Below are 23,059 nucleotides of genomic sequence, written 5' to 3' on the forward strand. Positions count from 1 at the left end.
TTGAGAACCTGGCTTACATTTGAAGGAACAACATGACTATTAAAGACAATGTGTGTGTGTGTGTGTGTGTGTGTGTGTGTGTGTGTGTGTGTGTACATGTTTAGGTGCTTGTTTTGTGAGCAGAAACATTTTTTTTATGTTATTTGATCTGGACATATTTGTGTGAAGAGAAAGGATGTCACATATTCAGGGAACATTTTGGAGAAAAGAAAACACACACACACACACACACACACACGTAAATGAATAATGCATCTTTACCAGCCTGATCAACCTGTGCTTGGTTAAGAAGAGGATTAAAGACAACACGTGTCATGCTGAAAATATCTAAATATAAACAATTTGTAGAATTAGTAACTGGACTGTGTAATTTTCATCATGACATCATGTAACATGACAGGCATATGAAAACATGTGCGGCAAGCGCTATTTAATTGGATCTTTGCTTCAAATACAGCTTCAAGAAAGTGTTTACACACACACACACACACACACACACACACTTTGACGCTGTGCAACACAAAGCGATGTGTGCACCACCTAGAGGTCTTTCACACAAGGATTCTAACTAGACTGTAAACGGTGTAACATTTAAAGAATGGTGATCCGACTTCCCTTTTGTCCTTTTATGCTCGATCAAGTCGAGTTTGAAGCTTTTGGAAGAAGGACAAAGACGAGATCAACAGCAAAGAAAGAACAAAACCCACTTAATACCAACTTCATCAGTCCTGTCACACATCATGGTGTGACAGGACTGATGAAGTAAATTATATTTTTCTGGTTTCTTGGTTTTGTGCTTCAAATATAATTATGTTTTTCATTTTAATTTCCTTCACTACAGTTGTTCCATAGAAAAATCCAGCAGTCTCCTCGTCTGAGGCTGACATCATGCTGCTCATGTTTCAAAGGGTAAAAGAAGCGTGTAAATAATACAAAAATTACCCCTTAACCACCAGATAGGTTTCATTATACCAACCAGCCTCCAGCTTTGTAGAGCAGACGCTCAGACATTCAAACGACACTCCTTTAGTTTTCTTGACATTTATTTCAGGAGACAGTAACACACATTGGTAGAATAGTGAGACATCTGTTACAACACAACCCTAACAGCCACACTCATTCACATTTTTTTTTTTTTACACACAACATCAAGTATATAGTTCACAACATCACTATCACACTGAAGAGGTACGAGGTGGAAGAACTCCTTGAACCACCCGATATGCAGCAACTGTACATCTGTCAATTTACAAGGACATGTTCCCACTTGATAAATAATCTGGTATGTTCACTGTCACATCGGGGCAAAAGAAACAGCTCCTCCACGCTTTGTTGCAGCTTCTTGTTAAGTGCAAGTACAGCACATGATCTGGGCCCACTGGATTTAACCACAACATGATGATGTGTAATGATCAGTAAGTGCTTCACAATGGGCTGATTGAAGGTGTTGCTACATTTAAAGAAAAAAAAACACTATAAATGTGTAGCTGTCTTCAGGGATTCCAGTATTTTGTATTTGACCTCGATGAGTCAAAAATCATTTTTATTTTGTGAAGGAAATGGAATGTTTAAAGGTACGTAAACACAATAATAAAATGAGTTCACATGACTGAGGCCGACATTCAGAACACGGGCCATTTAATCTGCACTATGTTGCACTGCACTGGGGTCTGGATTGTTGGAAGAGGGACTGAGAGGTAAGAAGCTCATTCCTCCAGGGTCCTGAAGGAGTTCTGCATGTCCTCGAGCAGCTGGGCGAACTCTGCTTTGATCTTAGCTTCGCCATCTTTCACAGGGTCCTGAAGAAGCCGTGACACAGAAGACAGACATTAATTATTCATTCAAACACTTGACCAAATAAAAGCATTTGAATATTTGATCAGAAAAAACCCCCCCAGAGGAACAGCCATGTACCTTGAACTTCATGGAGCTGATTTTGTATAAGGTCTCTCCCATGTGCTCCCTGATCATGGCCCAGGTGATTTTATTGTCACTCTGTGCTGTGGTCTCCACCGCGTGTCGGGCCAGGTCATAAAATGCGATCATGTTTGAAAGGATGCCGACAGTTTTGTAGAAGGGGCAGAACCTGTGTGCAGGGAAAGAAAAGCATGTGTGAAGCTCACAGATTCTGTAATCATCAAACAGAGGGAAATGATGTAATCTGTAATCTGATTTTACAATCAATCATTTCAACTGGCTGAGTATTTTCTGGACATCAATCATGCAGATTAATGTTTAGACATTCCTTATCTTGTTGTCAGCAGCTTTTACAATTTTACCCAAAATTAATTAAAATAGATGAGATGGAACAACCTTCTAAATGGATGAAGATGTGTTTTATGTTCAATAAGTTGTTCCTTTCTCACCTGTCGTATGGGGTGTAGCCGTTCTGCTGCAGGAAGTCATCCTTAATGAGCTTCGCAACTTCTAGAGTGATCTTGTCGGTCTCAGCAAGAGAAGCCTGTGAACAGAAAAATGACGTTTAGTCCACTTTATTTTCTCAGACCTGTTAGCTTAAAAAAAAATCAAGTTGGGTGAAGCTGCTTTCAATTACAATAAATCAGTCCTAAACCTCTAAGAGGAGCCTCTGTCAAAGTAAAATGCTTCACATGAATCAATTAAAGAATATGGAGTAAAAGTCATTATCAGTATGTGGTTTTTTCCAGCAGTAATACCAACTTAGGTATGAACTTTTTTCTAACCTTTTACCTTTTGCAGGTAAGATTAATAATTAAAAAAAAAAAAAAAAAAGTACAACTGGGGCGCTGGTGGCCTAGTGGTTTTGTTGTGTGTACAGAGGCAGTGAGCTTGGCACTTTGCATGACATCCCCTACTCTCTCTCTACTTCTCCTAACATTTCCTGTCTCTCTTCAGTTGTCATATCTAATAAAGGTAAAACATGGGCCAAAACATTTCTTAAAAAAAACTAAACTAAAACCTTGAAAAGCGACTGAGCCTCATACACCTGTAACCAGTTAACTTCACCTCATGAGGCTGACACATTATCAATGGGATAGTGGCAGGTTGCAAACAGGATGCAGCATTATTAAATATTTTAACTGAACATGTAACCTGTAAAGACTGAGCATCTGAAGTATTAAAGCTCCTTCGTGGACATTTAATTGACTTTGGCACCTCCCTGTGGACAAAGCAATAACTCTTTCCTTCACTGATTTTGTTCCAGTACATTTATTATCAGAGTGTTTTTAAACACAAATCTCATACTAAGTCTAATGTCTGCAAAAAGTGATTAAAGGCTGTTTTGATAAAGAGATTTAGCATCACTACATGTCGGAGGAGCTTTTAGAACATTAAACTAAAAACAGAAATGATCCATCTTTATGTTGATGGTCTCATTTGCTTTTGTCGCTCATGAAGAAGCGTCTAAGCTCAGAGTCTTATCTGGCCTCACCTTGCCAACAAGCTGCACGATCTCCGCCAGGTCCTCCTCCTCCTGCAGGATCTCTTTGGCTTTTGTACGGAGAGGAACAAACTCGGGGAAGTGTTTGTCATAATATTCATCCAACGCGCGTGTGTACTTGCTGTAACTGATCAGCCAGTTTACAGAAGGGAAGTGCTTCCTCTGAGCCAGCTTTTTGTCCAATCCCCAGAACACCTGAAAAGAAGAAAGGAAAGGAGAGATGACACGACCTCGGTATGGTGTGTAAGGAACAATGTTTGAATGAAGGGCTGAGGGGACACAGCCATATATTTACCTGGACAATTCCCAAAGTGGCTGATGTGACGGGGTCTGAGAAATCTCCACCAGGGGGCGACACACTAAGAGGGATGGCAGCATTCAGAGACAAGTTAGCCCGAGTATTGAGAACTAAACCTTCATGTCTAGGTTTTTTTTATTTTTTTTATGACCACTGTTTTGCATAAATCCAAAAACAACCACTTAGGCTACACAAATAAATTTGCACAAAAGGGAAATTTAAATGTTTAAATATCAGGGTGGCATTGTGAATAACTCACGCTCCAACGATGCTGACACTGCCCTCCCTCTCTGGATTTCCCAAACACTTCACTCGTCCAGCACGCTCATAGAAAGAGGCGAGCCTGGCGCCCAGGTAAGCAGGATATCCACTGTCTGCACACAAACACATGCACAGCTGTCAGTGGTTAATTATTAAAATCTCAAACAGACTCCTTTGATATTACAATCTGAATCCATTATTCATGTGGCCAGTGAACTGTTTTATTTAGGACTTTACATGCACATATGTGTGCATATAGTATATATGTATGTGAACATGCAACTTAGAACAGGCACCCCACCATTCCCTCCCCTTCCTTGTTTTGTTTTGTCTTGTTGCAAATGGTTGTCCTTGTGTGTTTTATCCTGTTAGGATTTCTCTGTTCTGTCATTTTGAAAAACTAAATAAAATATATATAAAATATAAATATAAAATGTAAATTAAAAAAATGTCACTTTTATTTTACCAGCAGGCATTTCAGCTAATCTTCCGGAGATTTCTCGCAGCGCCTCGGCCCATCGAGAGGTGGAGTCGGCCATCATGCTCACGTGATAGCCCATATCTCTGAAGTACTCGGAGAGTGTGATCCCTGCAGAAGTGATTGTGTTTAAAGGTTAAGGACTTTGAAGCAATTTCATACAGAAGAAAAAAAGCATGTACTTCATGTTTACTACTTCAATATTTTTTCAGGATGGCGTCTCCATTGTTCTTATTATTTGTAAAGAAACAATGAAAAGTGAAGTTTTTCAAGTTGTGTCTTCAGGAAAAACTAATCTGCTGCTGTCTGTCGTGTTTTGTATTTTGTACCTGTATAAATGGAGGCCTCTCTGGCAGCCACAGGCATGTTGGATGTGTTAGCAACCAGAGCTGTTCTCTTCATGATGCTCTCCACTTTACCATCTACCTCCATGGTAAGCTGTTGGTCAAAAGCAGTGTTACATGAGACAATGTTTGATCACTGGTGCAGTTTCTCACACTTTTCTATCTTTGCGTCAAACATATTTTCAATTGGCTTGTCTCCATGTTGAATCATCTGAATGTAAAAAAAAAAAAAAAAAAAAGAGCCTGGGACTCAGTTAAGTCCACAGCCGATCGACACTCTGCTGCTTACCTCGGGGAAATCTCTCAGCACCTCAGACATCTCATTTCCACGCTCTCCACAGCCGACATAGACAATGACGTCACTGTTGGAGTACTTGGACAAAGACTGCGAGATCACAGTCTTTCCACAACCAAAGGCTCCTGGGATAGCAGTGGTGCCCCCCTGCACACAGCTGCACAGAAGGAAGGTAGAACAGTTTCATTTGCAGATTATTTTCACACAGCATGGAGTGAACCGTCACCACGTCAAGACTCGCTCGATAAAAGGGGGTACAAGTCCCAGTCTGAACGCGTTCAGAAGCACAATAAGAGACTGAAGCTTTCAAAGATGGGAGAGAGAACTTGGACTTGTTCTGGTACCGCAGGTTAAAGATTTAAAAAGGGGGCATAAAACCAGATCTCCCAGAGGACCAAACAAACTAACCGCAACACTGTAAGGTACTTAAATAACACAGGTAGGGTAAAAGCAGAGATGTATTGAGGACTGGTGACCACAAGCGAGACTGGCACATGCTCAGTTAGAGACAGATCAGTGCAAAAACAAATATCTATAAAAGACTTGCACAACATATGTACCCAACAGCAAATGGCTAGAAATTGTTGGAGTTATGACTGAAGACATATTTCACAGCTAGAAAACTGCTTAGTGTTTTTAGGTGTGAAGGAAAATGAGCGCCTAAAAGGACTACTCACGGGAAAAGTGCGTCCAGAACTCTCTGACCAGTCAGCAGTGGGTGATTAGCAGGCAGCTTCTCTGTGACAGGGCGGATTTGTCGTACCGGCCAAACCTGCACCATGGTGAACTTCTCCTTCACACTTTCAAACTCCAGCTCCAAAACGACATCCTGAGTGCAAGAAGATGACAGAATCAGTTTCACAGAAATGTGGATCCAACAAAAGAGCGTTCAGCTTCTTGAGCAACACTCACAGAGATGTCATAGTTTCCCGGCGGGGCGACGTAGGTGACCGTGCCTCTGTTGCGTGGTGGAAGCATCAGCTTGTGCTTAATTAAGGAGTTTTCAAACACCATGCCATAGATGTCTCCACCTGTCACATGACTCCCAACCTAAAGAGATGAGGTGAAGTTAGTCTCAACAGTCCAGCTGGAGAGATTCTAAAAGACCACACCACCCTGCACATTTCTCACCCGCAGACTCTGAGACGGGGTAAACTCCCACTTGCTGTCTCTGTTAAGAGCACCGATGTTTACTCCTCTGGGGATGTAGATACTTTGAGTGAGGTCATTGATGTCTTTCAGAGGGCGCTGGATACCGTCAAAGATGGAGCCCATGATCCCCGGTCCAAGCTCTACAGAGAGGGGTTTTCCCGTCCGAAGAACAGGGTCACCGACGGACACACCAGCTGTAAAAATCAACGAGTTAAGGGAAAACAACGAATGCTGCAAACATCTCAAAGTCAGACTCTGTAAAAGAAGCTTTAAGTGCCTCTTTTTGTTACATTCAGTGAGTCAGTTTAGGTTGAAGAAAGATCTTAAAATGTTCGACTACAACAGCAGAAGGGTGTAACTGAAAGGATACACGTCTCCTCGTAGACCTGGATGGTTGCCATGTCTCCCTCTAAACGGATGATTTCTCCCACCAGTTCACTGTGACCCACACGGACCAGCTCGTACATGGCCGCTCCTGCCATTGCAGTCGCCGTCACCACTGTCGATGGGACAGGTCGGGGGAGAAAATGAAGAAAGTTGTTAGTCAAGGATGATGCTGAAAATCACATTTGTTTGCTTGTTTAGACTTTCACAACATAAACCCCAAAACCTGGCTGTTAAACTAACGAGGTAATGAAAACAGAATTTCTTCGTACTATACCTAAGAAAACAAGATTATATAAATTTAATGTGCAAGAAAAAGAAACCACACTGAAGCAATTCATTTGATGAACAAGTGACTAATATTTATAAGGACATATATCTAACTATAATATGATGACTTTCCCTTTTACCACAATCTGATGTAAATGCGTGTATTACCAAAAGGTATGTTTAATATTTCTTGATTTGATAGCATGCCAATCAATATCTAAAAGTGTGCTGAGTCATCTCTGACGATGTTACAAATACATTTTAATAATAGAAAGAAGAAGAAGGGATAGGAGTCAGACCTGGTCCAGAAACCCCGTGTACAAATCCAAACTCCCCTTCTCGCTCCTCATCCCGGATCTTAGGAAGTTTTGACAAGTCCATGTCGACAGTCTGTGTGCTTCAAAAAATATCTGAAAAGGAAATGATCAGGACACATATACTGTCAGGTGATTGATGCTGAATACACTGAGCAGACAAACAAATCAATACAGTGACTCAACACACACTGTACTATGTCGTTGTTGGCAAACAGTAAACCAAGATGTTCGATCTTCATGGCCTTTAGCACCGTAATTAAAAATAAAAATGAGCAGGATTCTGTATAAAATGAATGACAGTCAGGTAAACAGGCTAACTCCGCAGAGGATGCTCAACCTCACATAAAGGGTTAGAAAGATAAAAGTCAAACGTGTGACCTCAGTGTATCGTTAATGATATGATTGTTTAGACATATGGGAGCATAATGTTTGTCACTACACACACGTAGCGTTGAGCTTAAAGCTGATTTGTGCGCGTGCAGCTCAGTAGCGAGCAACCGCTGACTGCCTACGTCATCAACACCTACATACAGGTGAAGCCACGCCATTACAGTCATTATTTTACCCGAAGCACGATGGAAATGTCAATGTGTTATTAATTCAAAAACATACTAAAACACATTACCTTCTCCTGAGATGCAGTTCTCCAGGTTTCTCTTACGTACAAGGCTGAGGAGGAGGGGCTTCGCTGTGCTAATCACCTACCAGGGCACCAGACTGTCACGGGAAGAAAACAATCTCCATTGTGGCTCGATCGAGTTCGCCCCTTATTCTACAGTTCTAAGCCTGTGGAGCCAAGATGGCGTCCGTTGCGAGACAGTTTCCAAATCGCTAAAAAACCCCACTTCCGCCGGTTTATAAAAGCCAGTCAGGTGCATTACTGACATCTACTGGACGTACATGAGAAGTTCACGTCTATAGTAAACCTAGAAATTAATGTGATAAACGAAATAATAAAAATACAACTCTCAGCGGCTTTCGGAGCCTGACATGTACAAAAAAAAATACTTCCAATTGTCTCGACTCAGAATGAAAAGCATCTGCATATCTGCTTAAGAGTTCAGTTACATACACAGCCTTAACAAAAAGAGAAGAAGAAAAGGACGAGGAATACAAAGAAAAAGACACAAGACTGTCAGGCCAATAATGAACAGATTTAATAACAGATCCACTTTTTCAAAGACACATCACAACAAATAGTTTTAATACAGAGCAAAACTTTTTCATTCTGATCATGGCACCCTATTGCACAAACCAATTAAGAATGAACACAAATTGAGGTAGCAGTGACACAATTTATGAGGAGTTCTTTATCAAAGACATTATGCACAGATGACTGTTTAATGCATACATATTATGGGGGATGTGTAATTCATTTCATTGAATGAAAAAAGTGAATAACTTGATTGTTTTACACACACACACACACACACACACACACACACACGTATATATATATATATATATATATATAGAGAGAGAGAGAGAGAGAGAGAGAGAGAGCGAGAGAGAGTGCTGCATCTTCTTAAAAACAATTTGATTTGATACAACTGGAAATCCGCAGATCTTTCTAAAAACTGTAACAAGGACTCTATTAGAGTCTAAACCATGTGTCACATGATGCACAACACCAGGAGTCTGAAACCGAAGCAGCTACGTGTAATTTAGCCAATCACTTAATTATCTATACCTGAGTTTTTCTATAGGGATATTTTAAAATGACATTTGTAGGTATGGTGTGATCAAAGGTGTCAGGTAAAAGGAGACAACATCTTATGGGGACATATCGTGCTGCAGGTTGTGAAAGTTTTAATCTGTAGCTAATAACAATCCAAAATAAATAAATATAACAAAAATGTTTTAAAATACTTACAATAGACCAGAAATTTTCATCATTCATTTTCCCACATTGCAGTTTGAATCAATGAGGATTAAGTCATGGTACTCTACACACAGTCAATTCTTCTGTACAGTACACCAGGTGGAGCCAAAGAGAGTGATTCTAATTTTTATATGAAACGAAAATCCACTGAAGCCAATTTTGAATCAGATGCTGTACTCTTTGTCTGATCAGTCCGACCAGTCATTTTCATCCAGCTCTGAGTCCTCTTCTGAGTCAGTGTACTCCACCGCAATGCGACGGGATAGGATGGTGGCCACGTCGTTCCCCACTGGCTCGCGCTTGTTCTGCTGCTCCTGCTGCTCTTGGACTTTCTTCAGCTGGATGCCTGATAACGACAAACGCAGTGTTCAAAATACGAAATAATATGGTACAACTGTCAGTCAGAGAATATACTTCAGCAATCATTTCCAAATAAACTGTACAATTACCACAACTCACCTATACGAATAGCGGACAACAAGTCGCTCCTCGCATCTCTGACAGGTTTTGTCTCCCCTTTGCCTCCTTCACAGCGTCCTGCAAGGTGTGAGGGTGCAGCTGGGGGAGGGAGAGGAGGAGGACCTGGAGGAGGAGGCATCATGTGTAGTCCTGGAGGAGGTACAGGTGGAAGCGGGTAGCCTGGGCCTATATGTGAAACTCCATTATGTGTTGTTGGTGAAAGTGGAGGGAAACCAAAGGCTGTCTGTGCTGAAGGGATTGGTGGGCCTGAGGTAAGCGGTGGAGGAGGCGAGCTGGATGACAATAAAACAGAGAAAAAAATAATTATTTTGCAGAAGAAACAAGATCATTTCCTTTTTCCTCTGATGATGCAGAAGACAAACAAACATACTGGTAGTCTGCAGGTAGATGTGATGAGCCGTTCAGAGTGAGGGGCTCTGCAGTGTCGTAGGTCGCCCTCTTGTAGTTGACATCAATGCTGTGGTATTCATGCTCCACAGGTGGCGACGAGGATGGCTTATTATGTGACTTGGCATAATTACAAGCAGCGTGGGCAGGCACAGGAGGGATGGGGTAGTCTGGGAGGTCAGGCCTGGATAAACAATGGAAGACAAAAAGCTTCTCATTCAGATGATATCCAGATGGTGGATTTGTTTGTTAAACTAATCCTAACAGACGCTCTATACACGAGACACATTTCAATTTGATTCTTAAGATTAATTTAAAAGAAAATTGAAATAATCCCTCCAGAATTCTCTTCTCGGATGCACTCCACCTGATCTTTGTCTTTCACTTTCAATAAAATGTACAGAAATCTACATTTGATCTTGGTTATCATACTTTGTTTTGTCCTTTTGGTGTTTTTTCAAGACTGATAATGACTGACAGAACATATAGCAACAGAGAAAAATTAAGTTTTGGGTTTTTTTTATAAAAAGACCATCCCGAAAATATTTTCAAGATTTTTTTTAAGAAATAGTTGTTCAGCAGCCATCCAAAGGAATTCAAAGAAAGTTTCAGAGTTCATGTACATCAGTTATCACAGCAAACATCTCCACAAAGCTGTGCAGTTTTAAATGTTGAAATTCAATTAAGGGCATTAAAAGGAGACAAGCCAGTACACTTACTTGAATAAAACAAGTAGGATCGATCCATTGTTTATGGAAAGAATTTAATGTGCAAGCTTGTCTTTTCATAATGTGTGCATCACTACTAACATTTTAAACCCTGGTTGATTACTTTCATCTCTTTGTTTCATAAGATCCACTAACCTGCCATCTGGGGAGAGCGAGCCTTCAGACGAAGCCCCTCGACGCAGAGTTTGTGGATGGCGGTGATCTGGACGAAGCTCTTTATCGAACGCCATCATGTTCCACTCTTGTCTGCGGTTTCTCACCTTTCTCACCTTCTTCACCTCGCGTGGAAGCGTGCTGTTCTCCACACATCGCTTCTGCTCCTGAATTGAAGGCCATAGAAGGAGATGAAAACATATCTGCCAAATAAATACGTAAACATAAAGCAGCAGGTAGAGTGAGCTCTCTCGTACCCGTTGCCGACGCCTTTCTTTCCGCTTCTCCTCAGTGTCCTGGAGCATTTTCTCCTTCCACAGGTCAAAGAAGTACGAAGGGTCGGAGTAGAAATTCATCGCATTTGTAGAATCCTCCCTGTGTTGAAAAACAATTTTCCTAATCCAATATATGCTTCAACTAGAAATGAAACATGTTGGAAAGTAGTAGTTAAAACTCACAAAGTACCTGTAGGCAGTGAGGACATCAAGGGGAGGAGGCCTGTCGCTGCGGTTGTGCATCTCAGCCACCGAGCTGGGCGTGCTGCCCTTTGACAAAACCTGCTGGTCCTGAACAGTGGAGCTTTTGAATGCCTTCCTCATGTTTATGTCCTGAAGCGAGACTACAAAACAGAAAGACAGAGGCTTTTTAAGGTGAATAAAAAGCATCCGAGAATGAATGACAGGGTAGAAAATAAGATATTTAATCAACAGACAGATGGCTTCCAGTGGACTAACCTTCCTCCACGCTGGAGTCCAGCTGGGTGACCTTGACGGCCAAGCGGTCGATACGGTCCTGCAGAGAGTTAGCACGCCCATAAAAGGTGTTAGCCTCGTTAAAAAGCTCCCCGAAAACATTTTCTGCTTGTGTACCTGTAACCAAAGCAAAGAACCACAAGAAAACAGAGAAGCAATATGACTTGTTTTTCAAAAAATCTTAAACTCTGATCAATCTCTGACTTGAAGAAAGAAGTGCAGCATCCTGCACAACACATGAAAATACAAAATCAAACAGACGAAGAAGGCATTTGAGTTTAAATGTAGGTTCTACAGCTCTAAAAATATGTATTTATCTACCAACTTCTGTTTTGTGTTTTATCTGAAACTAAAGCTTAGCGAACAGTTTTGTATTTAAATCATGTGTTTAAACTTTAATAAAATACAGAATGTTGTGTATTAAGCTCTTATGAAATAAAATACAGTTTTATGTTTCTCAGTCCATTATATTTCTCTGGAATAAAAGCTTGCATTAAGTGTTTGGTCTGTGCACATAAGAGCATGAATGGCACACTCCTAAAAGCTCAGCTCCTCTTAATGTGGGAGCTATCATTAGACTAACTGTTTGAGTCTCCGCCCACTGACTCCGCTTCTTATCTGCCTGCGAAACAAAGCTTTACGGTAAGCTCTAAGCTTGTGTATCTTCACTAAATATACACACACAGACACACACCTACACACACACACACACACACACACACTCACACACACACACACACACACACACACACACACACACACACACACACTCTAACACTAATCAGAGTACTCATTCACCAGATGTCCTGGAGTAAATTTACTTGCTAATATATTCTCTCCCTCTACATTATCGCTTGCTGTCTCATATTTTGTAACCAAATTGTGAAACCTCCAAAACAGAAACACAATGACAGAGCTAAAAATCATCAAACCTTCGAAGCAGTTATCATCTGTGCATTTTTGGCTCCTAGTGGGTCCAGTGGGCTGCTTTTTTATTTTGTCTAGTTTGGAGCCTAACAAACAAGTTTCAAACAGACTTTCTTATTTCTGAAAACCCCGTGGTTAAGGGAGTTAGAAAATGTAATCATGGCAAACATAAATCTAAGACTACAATCAAAACATGCAAAGGTCCTCAATGATGTGCTGATCTCTCTGCTGTTCTAAGGTCATATATTCTGCAAATTAAAGTCCATGTTCAAAAAATAAAAAGATAAGTTGTAAAAATCTGAAGTTGCATGAATGGTTTCCAAAACCGTCTAACTTCCCCTGACTTTTCTTAAACTTTTAAAGCTAACTAAGGTTGATTTTACGAAAAAGTAAAACTATTTAAATGTATGAGTTGTGACTATACAGTTTAAAGATGGATTGGGATGAGACAGATTCATTCCTGTGAAAAAAGGGTTAAAGATACGACCTGATACACTTAATAGAGATGTAATGATAAAAACAACTTAAACATGTTTACTGTCTAAAAGAATAAAGATAAAAACACTCGGATCTTACTCAAACTGCTGAGCTGACGGATGATGGCGGACAGCGTGTTATTGGTCACACATTCAAGCTCGCTGCCAATCCCATCAGGCACTGCACTGTGGCACAGGTGGCGAGGCTCAATGTTCCTCTTTACTAAAGGCATGACCCCTTTTTACATCTCACACTCAGCACCTGCTAGGGAAGAGAAGACAGCCATGTCAGCTCAGTTCAACCTGAAGAGTAGAAATATCAGCTCTTCAATCAAGATGTAAAAGACAATATTAATAGTAATCAAACATTGCTATTGAAGAGTTTCATAATTTATGCATTCACAGTACAATCCAGGCATATACCATCGAAGTTTGTAATTGTAAAGTGTGTGATAAACAGATATTGATAATAGAAAATAAATAATGTAAATGTGAACAATACTATCGGAGCAGAATTCAAAATGTAAAGATTAATGTAACTTTCATAGCTTTTATTGTATAAGTCCAAAACTATTGTTACAAAGAAGAGAAAGCATCCAAATCTAAAATCAACTATTCATGATTTTGTTTCATTTTCTGTGTTGAATGGTGGGACACTTTGTGTTTATTGTCACCATTTACCACCATCTGTCAAAGTGTTAAACCTTTTGTATGCTTATGGTAATGGACATTTTTCAAATTGATTTAACATGCGGCACAGCTGCTTTATTCAGTGAGGTTATTGTGATCAAAGAGGTGTGAAGACAGCAAATTTGCCAATTTTTAAGTGACTTAGCAAGTCATTATGACATTGACTTGAAACCAGTGATTGAGTGATTGCCAATAATTACAGGCTGGAATGAGTCCGAACACTATTAACAAGAGGGCAATAACCACCATCCTTTTAGTCTGTGCAACATGGAAAACAAGCTGGAAGAAAGCTGGGAAAGAATACAAAGCTGCTTGACACTGATTATGTGAGATTGAAAACATAACACCAGAATGACGTTGACATTTTAGCATTTTTTTAACAGATATGAGGCAAAATTTCACGGGTTTAATTCCTCAGTCTACGACAAAGCAGGCAGCTATGGCAGTTGACCACACGTTAATGAGGTCACTTAACAAAAAGACAAATAAGAGACACCCAACGGTACGAATAAAGATTTAATTCTTATACTTCTGACCACAAGATGCCTCTTCATCAATAAAGACAACTCTCTGTTTATGGACTTCTCATGTTTCCACAACTAACAGGTCGGCTATAACTCTGTTATGTTTACTAGTTGTTATTTTCCTCATGAACATGTAGGCCACTTTACTGTCTTGTTGTTCAGCTAACACTATATTCTCCTAATCCTATCCTTAACCTTACAACTCCTTATCACGTGGTGTCTAACCTACAGACTACTACTAATAAAAATCTAGCAGTAACATTAGTTTGACACAGGTCCTTTTTAACAAAAAACATTTATACAGCTTAACTTTTCTTTGTATTGACATTGTCTCTCTTTATAATATTATAACAGATAATAACACAGAAGAGCTTTTTAAATATAGGCTCATTTTGTAGCGTCAACATAATAAAATGGACCAAAATGATTTCTGTAATGCTTATTATGACGTGTGCTGCTTCCCTTGTGAAAGAGATCTCATCCCAATGGGTTAATTATCCAGTTAAATAAAGGTTTAATTAAAAAAAAGCCATCTTTGAATTGTTCCCGGTCAGAAGGTAAAACTTCAGACAGCGTTTATGTAAACATTGCAGTCAAATTAAATTCACCTACATATCATAGAGAATGAAACACCGTTTGCACCAGTCATTCATTTGCATTATGAAACTGGATAAGTAGTTTCCTCATTTAAAAAAACAAACGAACAAAAAACAGCAAATCCCCATAATTCACAGCGTGAGGTGACGTCACATCAACACACCGCAAAGGTAACGCGCTTAGTTTGTCGGCCCGCTGCCATCCTGGCTTTTCAAAGTGTCTGTCAGTAACTGAGCAGGTATCCTTCTACAAAATACGTACACAATACATGGCATAAAGACACACCGTGGCTCTGAGAGTAAACACAACATGTTTGTAATCCTACCAGTGAATCTCCGCTGGGTTCGCTTGTTTTCTCGGTCACGTCAGCGCGCTGGGCCGAAGCCGGGACGAGTTTAGTCGTCGCTTTATCACCCACATTAAACACCCCTTGTTTGGCCTGCTGCTGCTGCTGCTGCTGCCCTGTGCTGGACGGAGACGATGGACATCTCTGCAGAGCAGAGTTCACTCTGACAACAAATCCCTGTGGTCCAAATCACAGCTTGAGCCATGAGGGGATTTAGTCAGCAGATTTACTCCTGTCATCCAATCACAGTCTTAATGCCAGCTGATTGACATCCAGAATTTTTTAATTTCAGGATGTATTAGTCCTATTTTTATGGACAGTAAGTCATCTGCCTTCTATGAATTTTTATTAATATGACAAACAGCCTACTAATACTGTCAGTACTGAGAGCAAATTAAAAAAGGGAGCTGCAATTCAAACATTACAATATGCTCACCAGTTTAACAGTGATTAAAGTAAGAAACAATATATATGAAGATATTGTGTTTTATCAATCTGTCTTCATTTTGTATTGTGCCAATCCATAACAAATGACACTTTACAACAAGCAAGTAAAAGGTGAGTAAGAACTCAGTGTTCTTATAAAAAAGACCCAACATTAATCCATCATGATGAGCACTGACATTGACACAAGTCAGGCTTCAAGAAAGATGGTCTTCCTGGTTAGATGCAGGAAGACGGAGAACAACGAACATAACTGTGTTCGATTTAGATTTCAGTAGAAGTGCATGATCAACTGCAAAAACTGTCTCATATTAACGTTAGCGACTGTAATGATGAGCATGTTTTATGTTTTTATTTAAATGTGCTATTTTGTTTGAGTTCTCTTCTGTGTGACATCAAAGTCAAATTCAAATTTCTACCGCTGAATGTGAAAGTAATTAGCGTAATTTGGTTTATGTTCTCTTCTAGAGGACGTAATATAACTTATTTTGTTAACCAAATGTTGTTAACTCTGATAGGAGAGTATTTGATTCCTAGAATAACATGAAATAAACAGCAAGAAAATCCTAACAATTTAAGAGCTAATTGATAATTGTACTGGTTGATTAACTGGCTCAACCTTCAGCAAACGTTTAAAGCATTAATTTAGCAAAACTGTCATTAACTGTCCAAAAGTACATCTTGTTCCTGACTGGCTAATCAGTTTCTTAATTGCACATCCTTCAATATTCATAATGTTTTGCTGCTATGTGAAAAATTACATTACATTAGCTTTCCAAGTGTTGTCTAATCACTTGTATCATCTATTCCACATAAACAGACTTTAGTCCCAGCCTGCCTATCAACATCTTAGTGGAGATGACCTGGATTAATAGTGAAATGAGACTCTGCATTGGATTTGAAAGCTCTGCACACACTCACGCAAGCACGCACACACACTGCTCTTTTCTCACAGATGGCAGCCTCTGCATGGCGGGAGGGACGAGTGTAACCCAGATATGGGGGCTTAAATCTTAATAACTCATAGAAATAACAGGAAAAGGGCTTGTGTGTCAAATCCAACTATCTCTACTGTACTAATCTGCATTGTTGACCTGTTTAAATTGCATGTTGAATCTTTTTTTGTTGTTGTAAGGATTTCTTAGAGGAAAGCCTCATCTCACTCTGACTTTATTTTTCAGGAGTGAAGTTATGAGGCGAAAGAAAAAAGCCATAGGCGGATGGAGGAGACAGAACGACAAGACAAAAGAGGTGTGCAACTTATAAGAACATGTTAAAGAAGCGATTTTCTTAAAAACAGTCAATAATTTGATCTTGGAGCAGAAGTCCCTGTCCCAAAGACCTGAGGCTACTTGTAACCAAAGGAGACAATAACTCTGTTAAAAAGACGAAAGGTCAACATTTGGGTAAAATGCTTAAATGCTGTCTTACTGTAAACAATAGGTTTAAAGACTCAGGCTGACATTATGTGTAGTTTTTATTTTTAACACTGAACAAAGCCAACCAGGCCCTCACTCCAGCTTCAAATGGGACACAGAAGTAAAATCCATCCTTTCATGTTAGTAAAAACCTTCATCATCCGGTTCTTTAATTTATCAATTCTCCTCGCCTGTTATCTGATCTGGAGGTTGTTTTGATCCAACGTTTGTGCAGATTCAGGCCAAGTGAAAGAAAGGACAGCAGTGTTACACCTACATCTCCAGAGCTTTGTTCTACGATTGTCATAGTCCTCCAGTGATATCGAAAAAGTACCTTGCCAACACACAATCGTGTTTCATAGGAAGGAAATAAAAGCAAAGTAATGCACTGAATAACGTTCTTAAAGATTAGTATGGATAAAGATGCTCTTTAGTCATCAGACGCTTCACTGTGCAGGAAAACAAAAAGAGGAAAGGAGACAAAATACAGAAACATAGATAGATAGATAGATAGATAGATAGATAGATAGATAGATACTTTATTGATCCCGAGGGAAATTCAAGACATAGTAAGACAGATATGAGATATGAAATACATCTTGAACGTGTCACATACAAGAAGCCGCTATTATTTCACTCAGGCCTGTTGGTGTGTGATTTCAAAGCTCTCCTCTGTTCCTGATTGTCTTTCGGTACGTGTAGTCTTGATGGTGTCAGTTTGCTTTATGGCTTTGGAGAGTGTGTCACTGAGGGGTCTTCATATTTTAGACAGTACCATAATCTCTTCGCCAGCTCAGAAGTATTAACCCACATACTGTACTTACCCTCCCCATTATCACCATTATTGACCCTGCTGATTTCAAACAATGCAGCCGACCACTGGCTTAACCACTTAACACTAACACCTCCATCATCCATTACACACAGACACCCAGACTGCCTCTTTTCTGATATTTGCCCTCCTATTATGGCTTTCTAGTCCTACTCCATATTGATCACTGCCAATGCCTTACCAGTTATTATCTACTGAGTGAGTGCCATACCGCACACACACACATACACACACACACACACACACACACACACACACACACACACACACACACACACACACACACACACACACACACACACACACACACACACTGAGCTTGCACAAGAGCATCACTGTATAAATCCTCAGCTTCTCTCTGTCAGGTTTCACAGTTTCACTTTAATTTAAAGCTAAAAGTTTAAAATAATGATCTAATAATAATGATTTAATAATAATGATCTAATAATAATGATCTAATAATAATGATCCCACAACATCAGTTTTTGTATTTTAACTCTTTTCGTCTTCATGCTGGTGGTATTTTTGATATTTTTTTTTTTTTAGAGGTTTATTTATGTGCTTTTTGGGCCTTTATTTTAGACAGGAAGTGGGCTGAGTCAGAGATGGGGGGAGGGAGAGAGAGAGACAGAGACAGAGACAGAGACGGAGACAGAGAGAGAGGAATGACATGCAGGAAGGAAGCCACAGGTTGCATTCAAACCTCCTGCCTGGAGGACGACAGTCCCGCGTGAGGTATGCACGCTAACCACCGTGCTAACCCCAGCATTGCTAATATTCATCACTCCCTCTCCTGGGACGTTGCGTAACTGTTTTTTTCTATAAAGTCTAGGTCTACTCTTTAGTAGAGATCTTTTTTTTTTTTAACTAGTTGTCATTGTTAGTTGGACAAAATTGTAAGTTGTTGGTCTGTGGGTCAAAATTCTGCCCTAATATCTGTAAAAACTTCCAAATATTTTATTTTAGGTGTCCTGAACCAGAGTCTGGAGCTGGCTCAAACTTCCTATGTTAGCATCGACTTGTTCATAGAGAGATGTTTATGATAAAGTACTATGAGGCAAACATAATGAACGTGACTTCCTTTGACGGATCCAGATGATGATCAGCCGTAGACGATGAAGAGGATGTTGTGGCGCACGAGCACCAGACTTCTCCTCAAACAAGCAGCAATCTCAAGTATGAGATCAGAGCAAAGATAACTCAAATTAAAACTGATGATGTTCCTTTTTTATTGTTTGGGTATAAGACATTTTCATCCACTAACCGGAGCTTTATCAACTGCATCTCAAGAATCATTTGGCTTCTTGTTTGTCATTGAAGCTTACCTCATAAATAAAAAAAATTACCAGACAGTACCTTCTTTCTTCTGCATTTACAAATCATCATAATTCTCCATATCGAATCATTATAGAGCTATCATCAAGTAGTTATCCTACTTTTTTTTCCTCATCTTTTCCACAATGGGCCTTTACAAAACACAAAACCTTCGATTTTCCCATAGCAGAGCGCAGCACACCACACGACAGTGGGAAAAATAATCAGCCAGAGCTTAATGCCGTATCAAAAGCCTCACAGTTCCTGAGCAGCCGCCTTTAGAGGGGGTGACTCTTAGAATGCCTCAGCTTGTTTGTCTCATGGTTTAAGTGGTGCACATAGCCATGGAAAGATCATTAAATCACTGTTTTACCACTTGGCTTAATCCCCTCAACAAAAGAGGAAGATACAAAAAAGGAGAAAATGGAGAGAAAAAAGTGGTGGGCGAGATTAAGTGGAAACTTGATGGATCTAAAGTGACGGCTCTGTTTCCCAGCGTTGCTAAGGGGAGCGAAGAATCTTGATTCCGCATCTCTCAAGCAGAAGAGTGGCTGCTGATCGGACGTCCCCTGTTACCCCTGCAGTGACCAGCGGCGCTTGTAGTGTCCACTGCTGTGGCCATCTGCCGGATTACCCAGCAGGATATATTTTTATAGAGAGCATCCTATTCATATCCTGCCTGCAAAGGTTTACATTAAGGTTGAACTCGGGTGCACTTACAATGGCAGATGAAGTAAGCCCTATCCTTCTTACAGCACCCCTCCCCATCTTCTCACTGCTTGAGAGACTGATAGCACCGGGTTGAAAGCGGCTGCTTCACCATGGCATGAAAGAGGATCTCATGCAATGCCACTGTCTGCTGCTGTTTTTTTGTTTTTTTTCAAGTACTGACAACAAAGTGGTGCCCAGCATGAAAAAAACATTTGTACGTGCCAAGTGCAATTGTTTCTTCTAATAAGCATCAACAGGCCAACTTCTCTGTGTTACCATACAGGTGAACTCATTCCTGGGAAAATGTTTTTTTCTTTCTCAGCCTTGTAGGCGCGATGGCGTCCCCCTTTTTCCTCGCCCTAACGGGATTAGTCGTGCCAGTGCTACCCCGGCTGTCACGGTACTGTCTACTTCCCATCTCTCTTCTGGGCCTCTAATGTGATTAACCCATTCCCTGTGGTCCAAATGGTTCTGGAGGAGGGATGGGGAGGAAGGGGGGCACCTCCTTGGCATGTTCCTCCCAATGCCTGACTCTCCATCATTGGCACCTTTGTGAAGCAGGAAGGACCGAGGTTAAAGGTCTGATAAGGTTTGAAGAAAGTACAGTATCTCAAACTTCATCTTAAATATAATATTTTACTTTCTAAACCCTTTTGGAAAATATCACTTTTGTTTGGCTCGTTTCAGAATCAATATCAAGGATCCAGGCGTCTATTAACATATTTAAACTCTGCATGTCATATTACCAGTTGGCTGTGTTTCAGTCTGATCACAATCTATTCAAACACGTCTCTCATTAATGAAAATCTGTTCAGGCTGATTTGTATTACGGCTTTTGCTTTCAACAGACGTCAGCCCTGAATATTTACTGCTTGCTTAAGTGGAGACAATAATGATTGCCTACACCCATCAGGTTGTCAAACGTCAGTGCGGTGGGGCTTCGCCTGTTTAACACATGTCACGCTCATTTTCGACTCATCTGTCGCAAGTCGTCTTCGGGGCATCTGCTCCACACAGAGGACCACATGCCCTCTGCCACCGCTCAGAGGAGAGCGGCCTCAGCACCAAAGACGTACAAAACACAGAGCTGAAATCACCTCTGCAGCGGCAAACACTTGTCACTTCACATTTCTACTCGTGTGCGGCGTGGTTACGTGCAGCACGCTGAAGCTTCTCAGTACAATGAGGAAGTTCATTAACATGTTTACAGACGTGACTCAAACTCAGCTTGACTCGAGAAGAAAACTTTTTTTTAATTTTTTTTATAGAAATTTAATCTCATCAATCAATAAAAATGTTTTTGTTTTAATAAAGGACACAAGTGTCTCTCCAAAACAGCTAATTCGATTACACCAATCATAACTGCACAGAGGCCAAATACTTATCAGGCTAGTTAAGCCTCGAATTAATTTAACATAGTTCTGTTTGTTTCCTGTGTCAAAGCAGGGAAAGGGACCGTCCCTGTCCAACGCCACGGACCCTCATGCTGTTTTCACAAGCTCTTCACGTGAGCGCACAGCCTCAGTCAGGCGATGGCACGGAGAATTAGGAAGATTAATTAAGATTTTGTACAACTCTGCATGTGCTGTTCACAAGCGAGACAACAGACTGGAAGAGGGCGGGGCTGTGGTGGATCCTTTAAACAGCTGCTCTGATTAAAAAAAAAACCCCCAAAAAACAAGTCCAACATTTAATTTGAAGATCCACACCCTGAAGGAACATGTCATTTACCTTCAAAGATGGTTAAGAAGGTAACACACACGACTGGTAACTTTTAGTTTGTCCAAACTCTTTATGAAGTGTTCATGTTTTTTATTTTAAGGCATGAAAAAGCAAAAATGAAAAGAAAAGAAAAACAATCCGACATTGTGACGAAAGACAATACCGTGCATGAGGGGGTAGTGCCTCTTGTGTGGAGATTTGGTTGGTTTCCAATCCTGATATCCAGCCCAGCACCATGTAATGGAAGGTGACACTTATTGTATTAGCAGAGGCTAATGAGTGTCTAAAAGCCTGTGTGACTGTGTGCACCAAGGAATCTCATCGTGTGTGTTGGCCGGTAGGAAGAAAGGACAATGTCTCTGCAGAGTAGACGAGGGTGTAAAGTTCAGCCCAAAAGAAAACAAAGTGTACCACCGTCACTGCGGATCCCAGGAGGCACGTGAGACGTTCAGCCACTTCAATCCTAATAGATTTATAAAGAGGACAGAATGGGGGGCCACATTTTTGGATACTTTTAGATTATCTTCAAACTGGTCATCTTCAACTATAATCGCACAAATGTATAAAAAAAAGAGCTGCTCTTGATATAAAACAGGGATGGGGATGAGTATATTTTTTTCAAGGCCCCATAAACACACAGGTTTGTCTTTGAATTCTTAAACAAAAAGGGCCCAGTCTATCACCTGCTGCATAGAACATTTCTCTGCTTGTAACACACACAGGGATGAGCTTCACAGCGACCCTCCTCTTAAGGAAATGGCAGCACATTTGTTTGTGGAACAAGGTTCTGGAGATGACTCGCTGTTGTTTCCCTCCTTGCATACACTGACTGATCTAGAGATACGAGGGGAGGACACTCTAACTGTTACCACCCCGCACATCACAACCTCAGCCCTGCACATCACAACCTCAGCCCTGCACCCGGAACCAACACACAGCTCCCAGTCAAGTTATCAGACACAGAAGGACTGTAGACACACACACACACGAACACACACACACACACACACACACACACACACACACACAGGTGAAGTGAGTGAATATTACACAAGCAGCAGAGGATACATCAATGTGATCCTGCAGCAGAATTAAATATTAACAGCCAAACTTTACAAGATGTTTAACACACAGAGCTGAAATAATGAGAAGGTCCTATCTGATCCTGCCCGTGTGTTTGCTGTGCTTCACCGTTTCATCCATGGTTATAGGTGTTTATGTTTTATTGTTTTTAGACCCTGCATGTAAAGTGTCCTTGGTTTTTTTGAAAGGCGTCCTCAAATAAAATGTATTATTATTATTATTATTATTCAGTCAACTTTATTTATATAACACATTTATAACAGCCTAGGCGGACCAAAGTGCTGTACTGTGAGTATGTACAAAATGCATTACATTAAAACATTATTAAGAAAACATCATAAAAAGTTGAGGAGGACTGTCAGAGGAAAGACGT

At 40.4% G+C, this 23,059-nt stretch overlaps 3 protein-coding genes across 4 annotated transcripts in view; 1 reads left to right on the forward strand and 2 right to left on the reverse strand.

The window, feature by feature from the left end:
* prdx4 (peroxiredoxin 4) overlaps nt 1–17,578 on the forward strand; it is a 51,930-nt gene extending 34,352 nt beyond the window's left edge. Inside the window, exon 7 of the mRNA XM_079355509.1 lies at nt 17,539–17,578. Coding sequence (XP_079211635.1) covers nt 17,539–17,546 — 8 coding nt within the window. The 3' untranslated portion in view covers nt 17,547–17,578. The remainder of the gene's footprint in view (nt 1–17,538) is intronic.
* On the reverse strand, nt 1,026–7,334 carry LOC306831775 (V-type proton ATPase catalytic subunit A-like). Its single transcript, XM_079356007.1, has 14 exons — nt 7,203–7,334; nt 6,620–6,748; nt 6,229–6,443; nt 6,010–6,147; nt 5,775–5,926; nt 5,092–5,254; nt 4,788–4,896; nt 4,447–4,569; nt 3,979–4,093; nt 3,717–3,780; nt 3,413–3,616; nt 2,367–2,461; nt 1,915–2,086; nt 1,026–1,799 (listed from the first exon to the last, which is right to left on the reverse strand). Exons 1-14 carry the CDS (start codon nt 7,282–7,284, stop codon nt 1,707–1,709), a joined length of 1,854 nt encoding a protein of 617 aa, XP_079212133.1. The 5' UTR covers nt 7,285–7,334; the 3' UTR covers nt 1,026–1,706.
* On the reverse strand, nt 9,036–15,569 carry LOC306831413 (actin-binding protein WASF3-like). Of its 2 annotated transcripts, none has more exons than XM_079355506.1 (9): nt 15,142–15,569; nt 13,106–13,267; nt 11,585–11,719; nt 11,316–11,469; nt 11,108–11,225; nt 10,833–11,017; nt 9,953–10,153; nt 9,562–9,854; nt 9,036–9,448 (listed from the first exon to the last, which is right to left on the reverse strand). In XM_079355506.1, exons 2-9 carry the CDS (start codon nt 13,236–13,238, stop codon nt 9,291–9,293), a joined length of 1,377 nt encoding a protein of 458 aa, XP_079211632.1. In that variant the 5' UTR covers nt 13,239–13,267; nt 15,142–15,569; the 3' UTR covers nt 9,036–9,290. The 2 variants fall into 2 exon arrangements, with proteins under 2 accessions (XP_079211632.1, XP_079211633.1); XM_079355507.1 differs by having other exon boundaries at nt 13,106–13,270.
* Nucleotides 17,579–23,059: the final 5,481 nt, after the last annotated feature.

This window comes from Symphodus melops, assembly GCF_947650265.1.
Source record: "Symphodus melops genome assembly, chromosome: 11".
Taxonomy (NCBI): domain Eukaryota; kingdom Metazoa; phylum Chordata; class Actinopteri; order Labriformes; family Labridae; genus Symphodus; species Symphodus melops.

Bases quoted from the DNA above. Each gene is read 5' to 3' on its own strand.
- LOC306831413 (XM_079355506.1), bottom strand. From the start codon at position 13,238: ATGCCTTTAGTAAAGAGGAACATTGAGCCTCGCCACCTGTGCCACAGT. The intron at 10,154-10,832 runs GTTAGTGGATCT...TTGTTTATCCAG, and splicing joins TCGCTCTCCCCAGATGGCAG to GCCTGACCTCCCAGACTACC. The intron at 9,449-9,561 runs GTGAGTTGTGGT...TGTCGTTATCAG, and splicing joins GTTGTCCGCTATTCGTATAG to GCATCCAGCTGAAGAAAGTC.
- LOC306831775 (XM_079356007.1), bottom strand. From the start codon at position 7,284: ATGGACTTGTCAAAACTTCCTAAGATCCGGGATGAGGAGCGAGAAGGG. The intron at 3,781-3,978 runs GTGAGTTATTCA...CATCCCTCTTAG, and splicing joins AGTGTCAGCATCGTTGGAGC to TGTGTCGCCCCCTGGTGGAG. The intron at 2,462-3,412 runs GTGAGGCCAGAT...TTCTGTTCACAG, and splicing joins TCGTGCAGCTTGTTGGCAAG to GCTTCTCTTGCTGAGACCGA.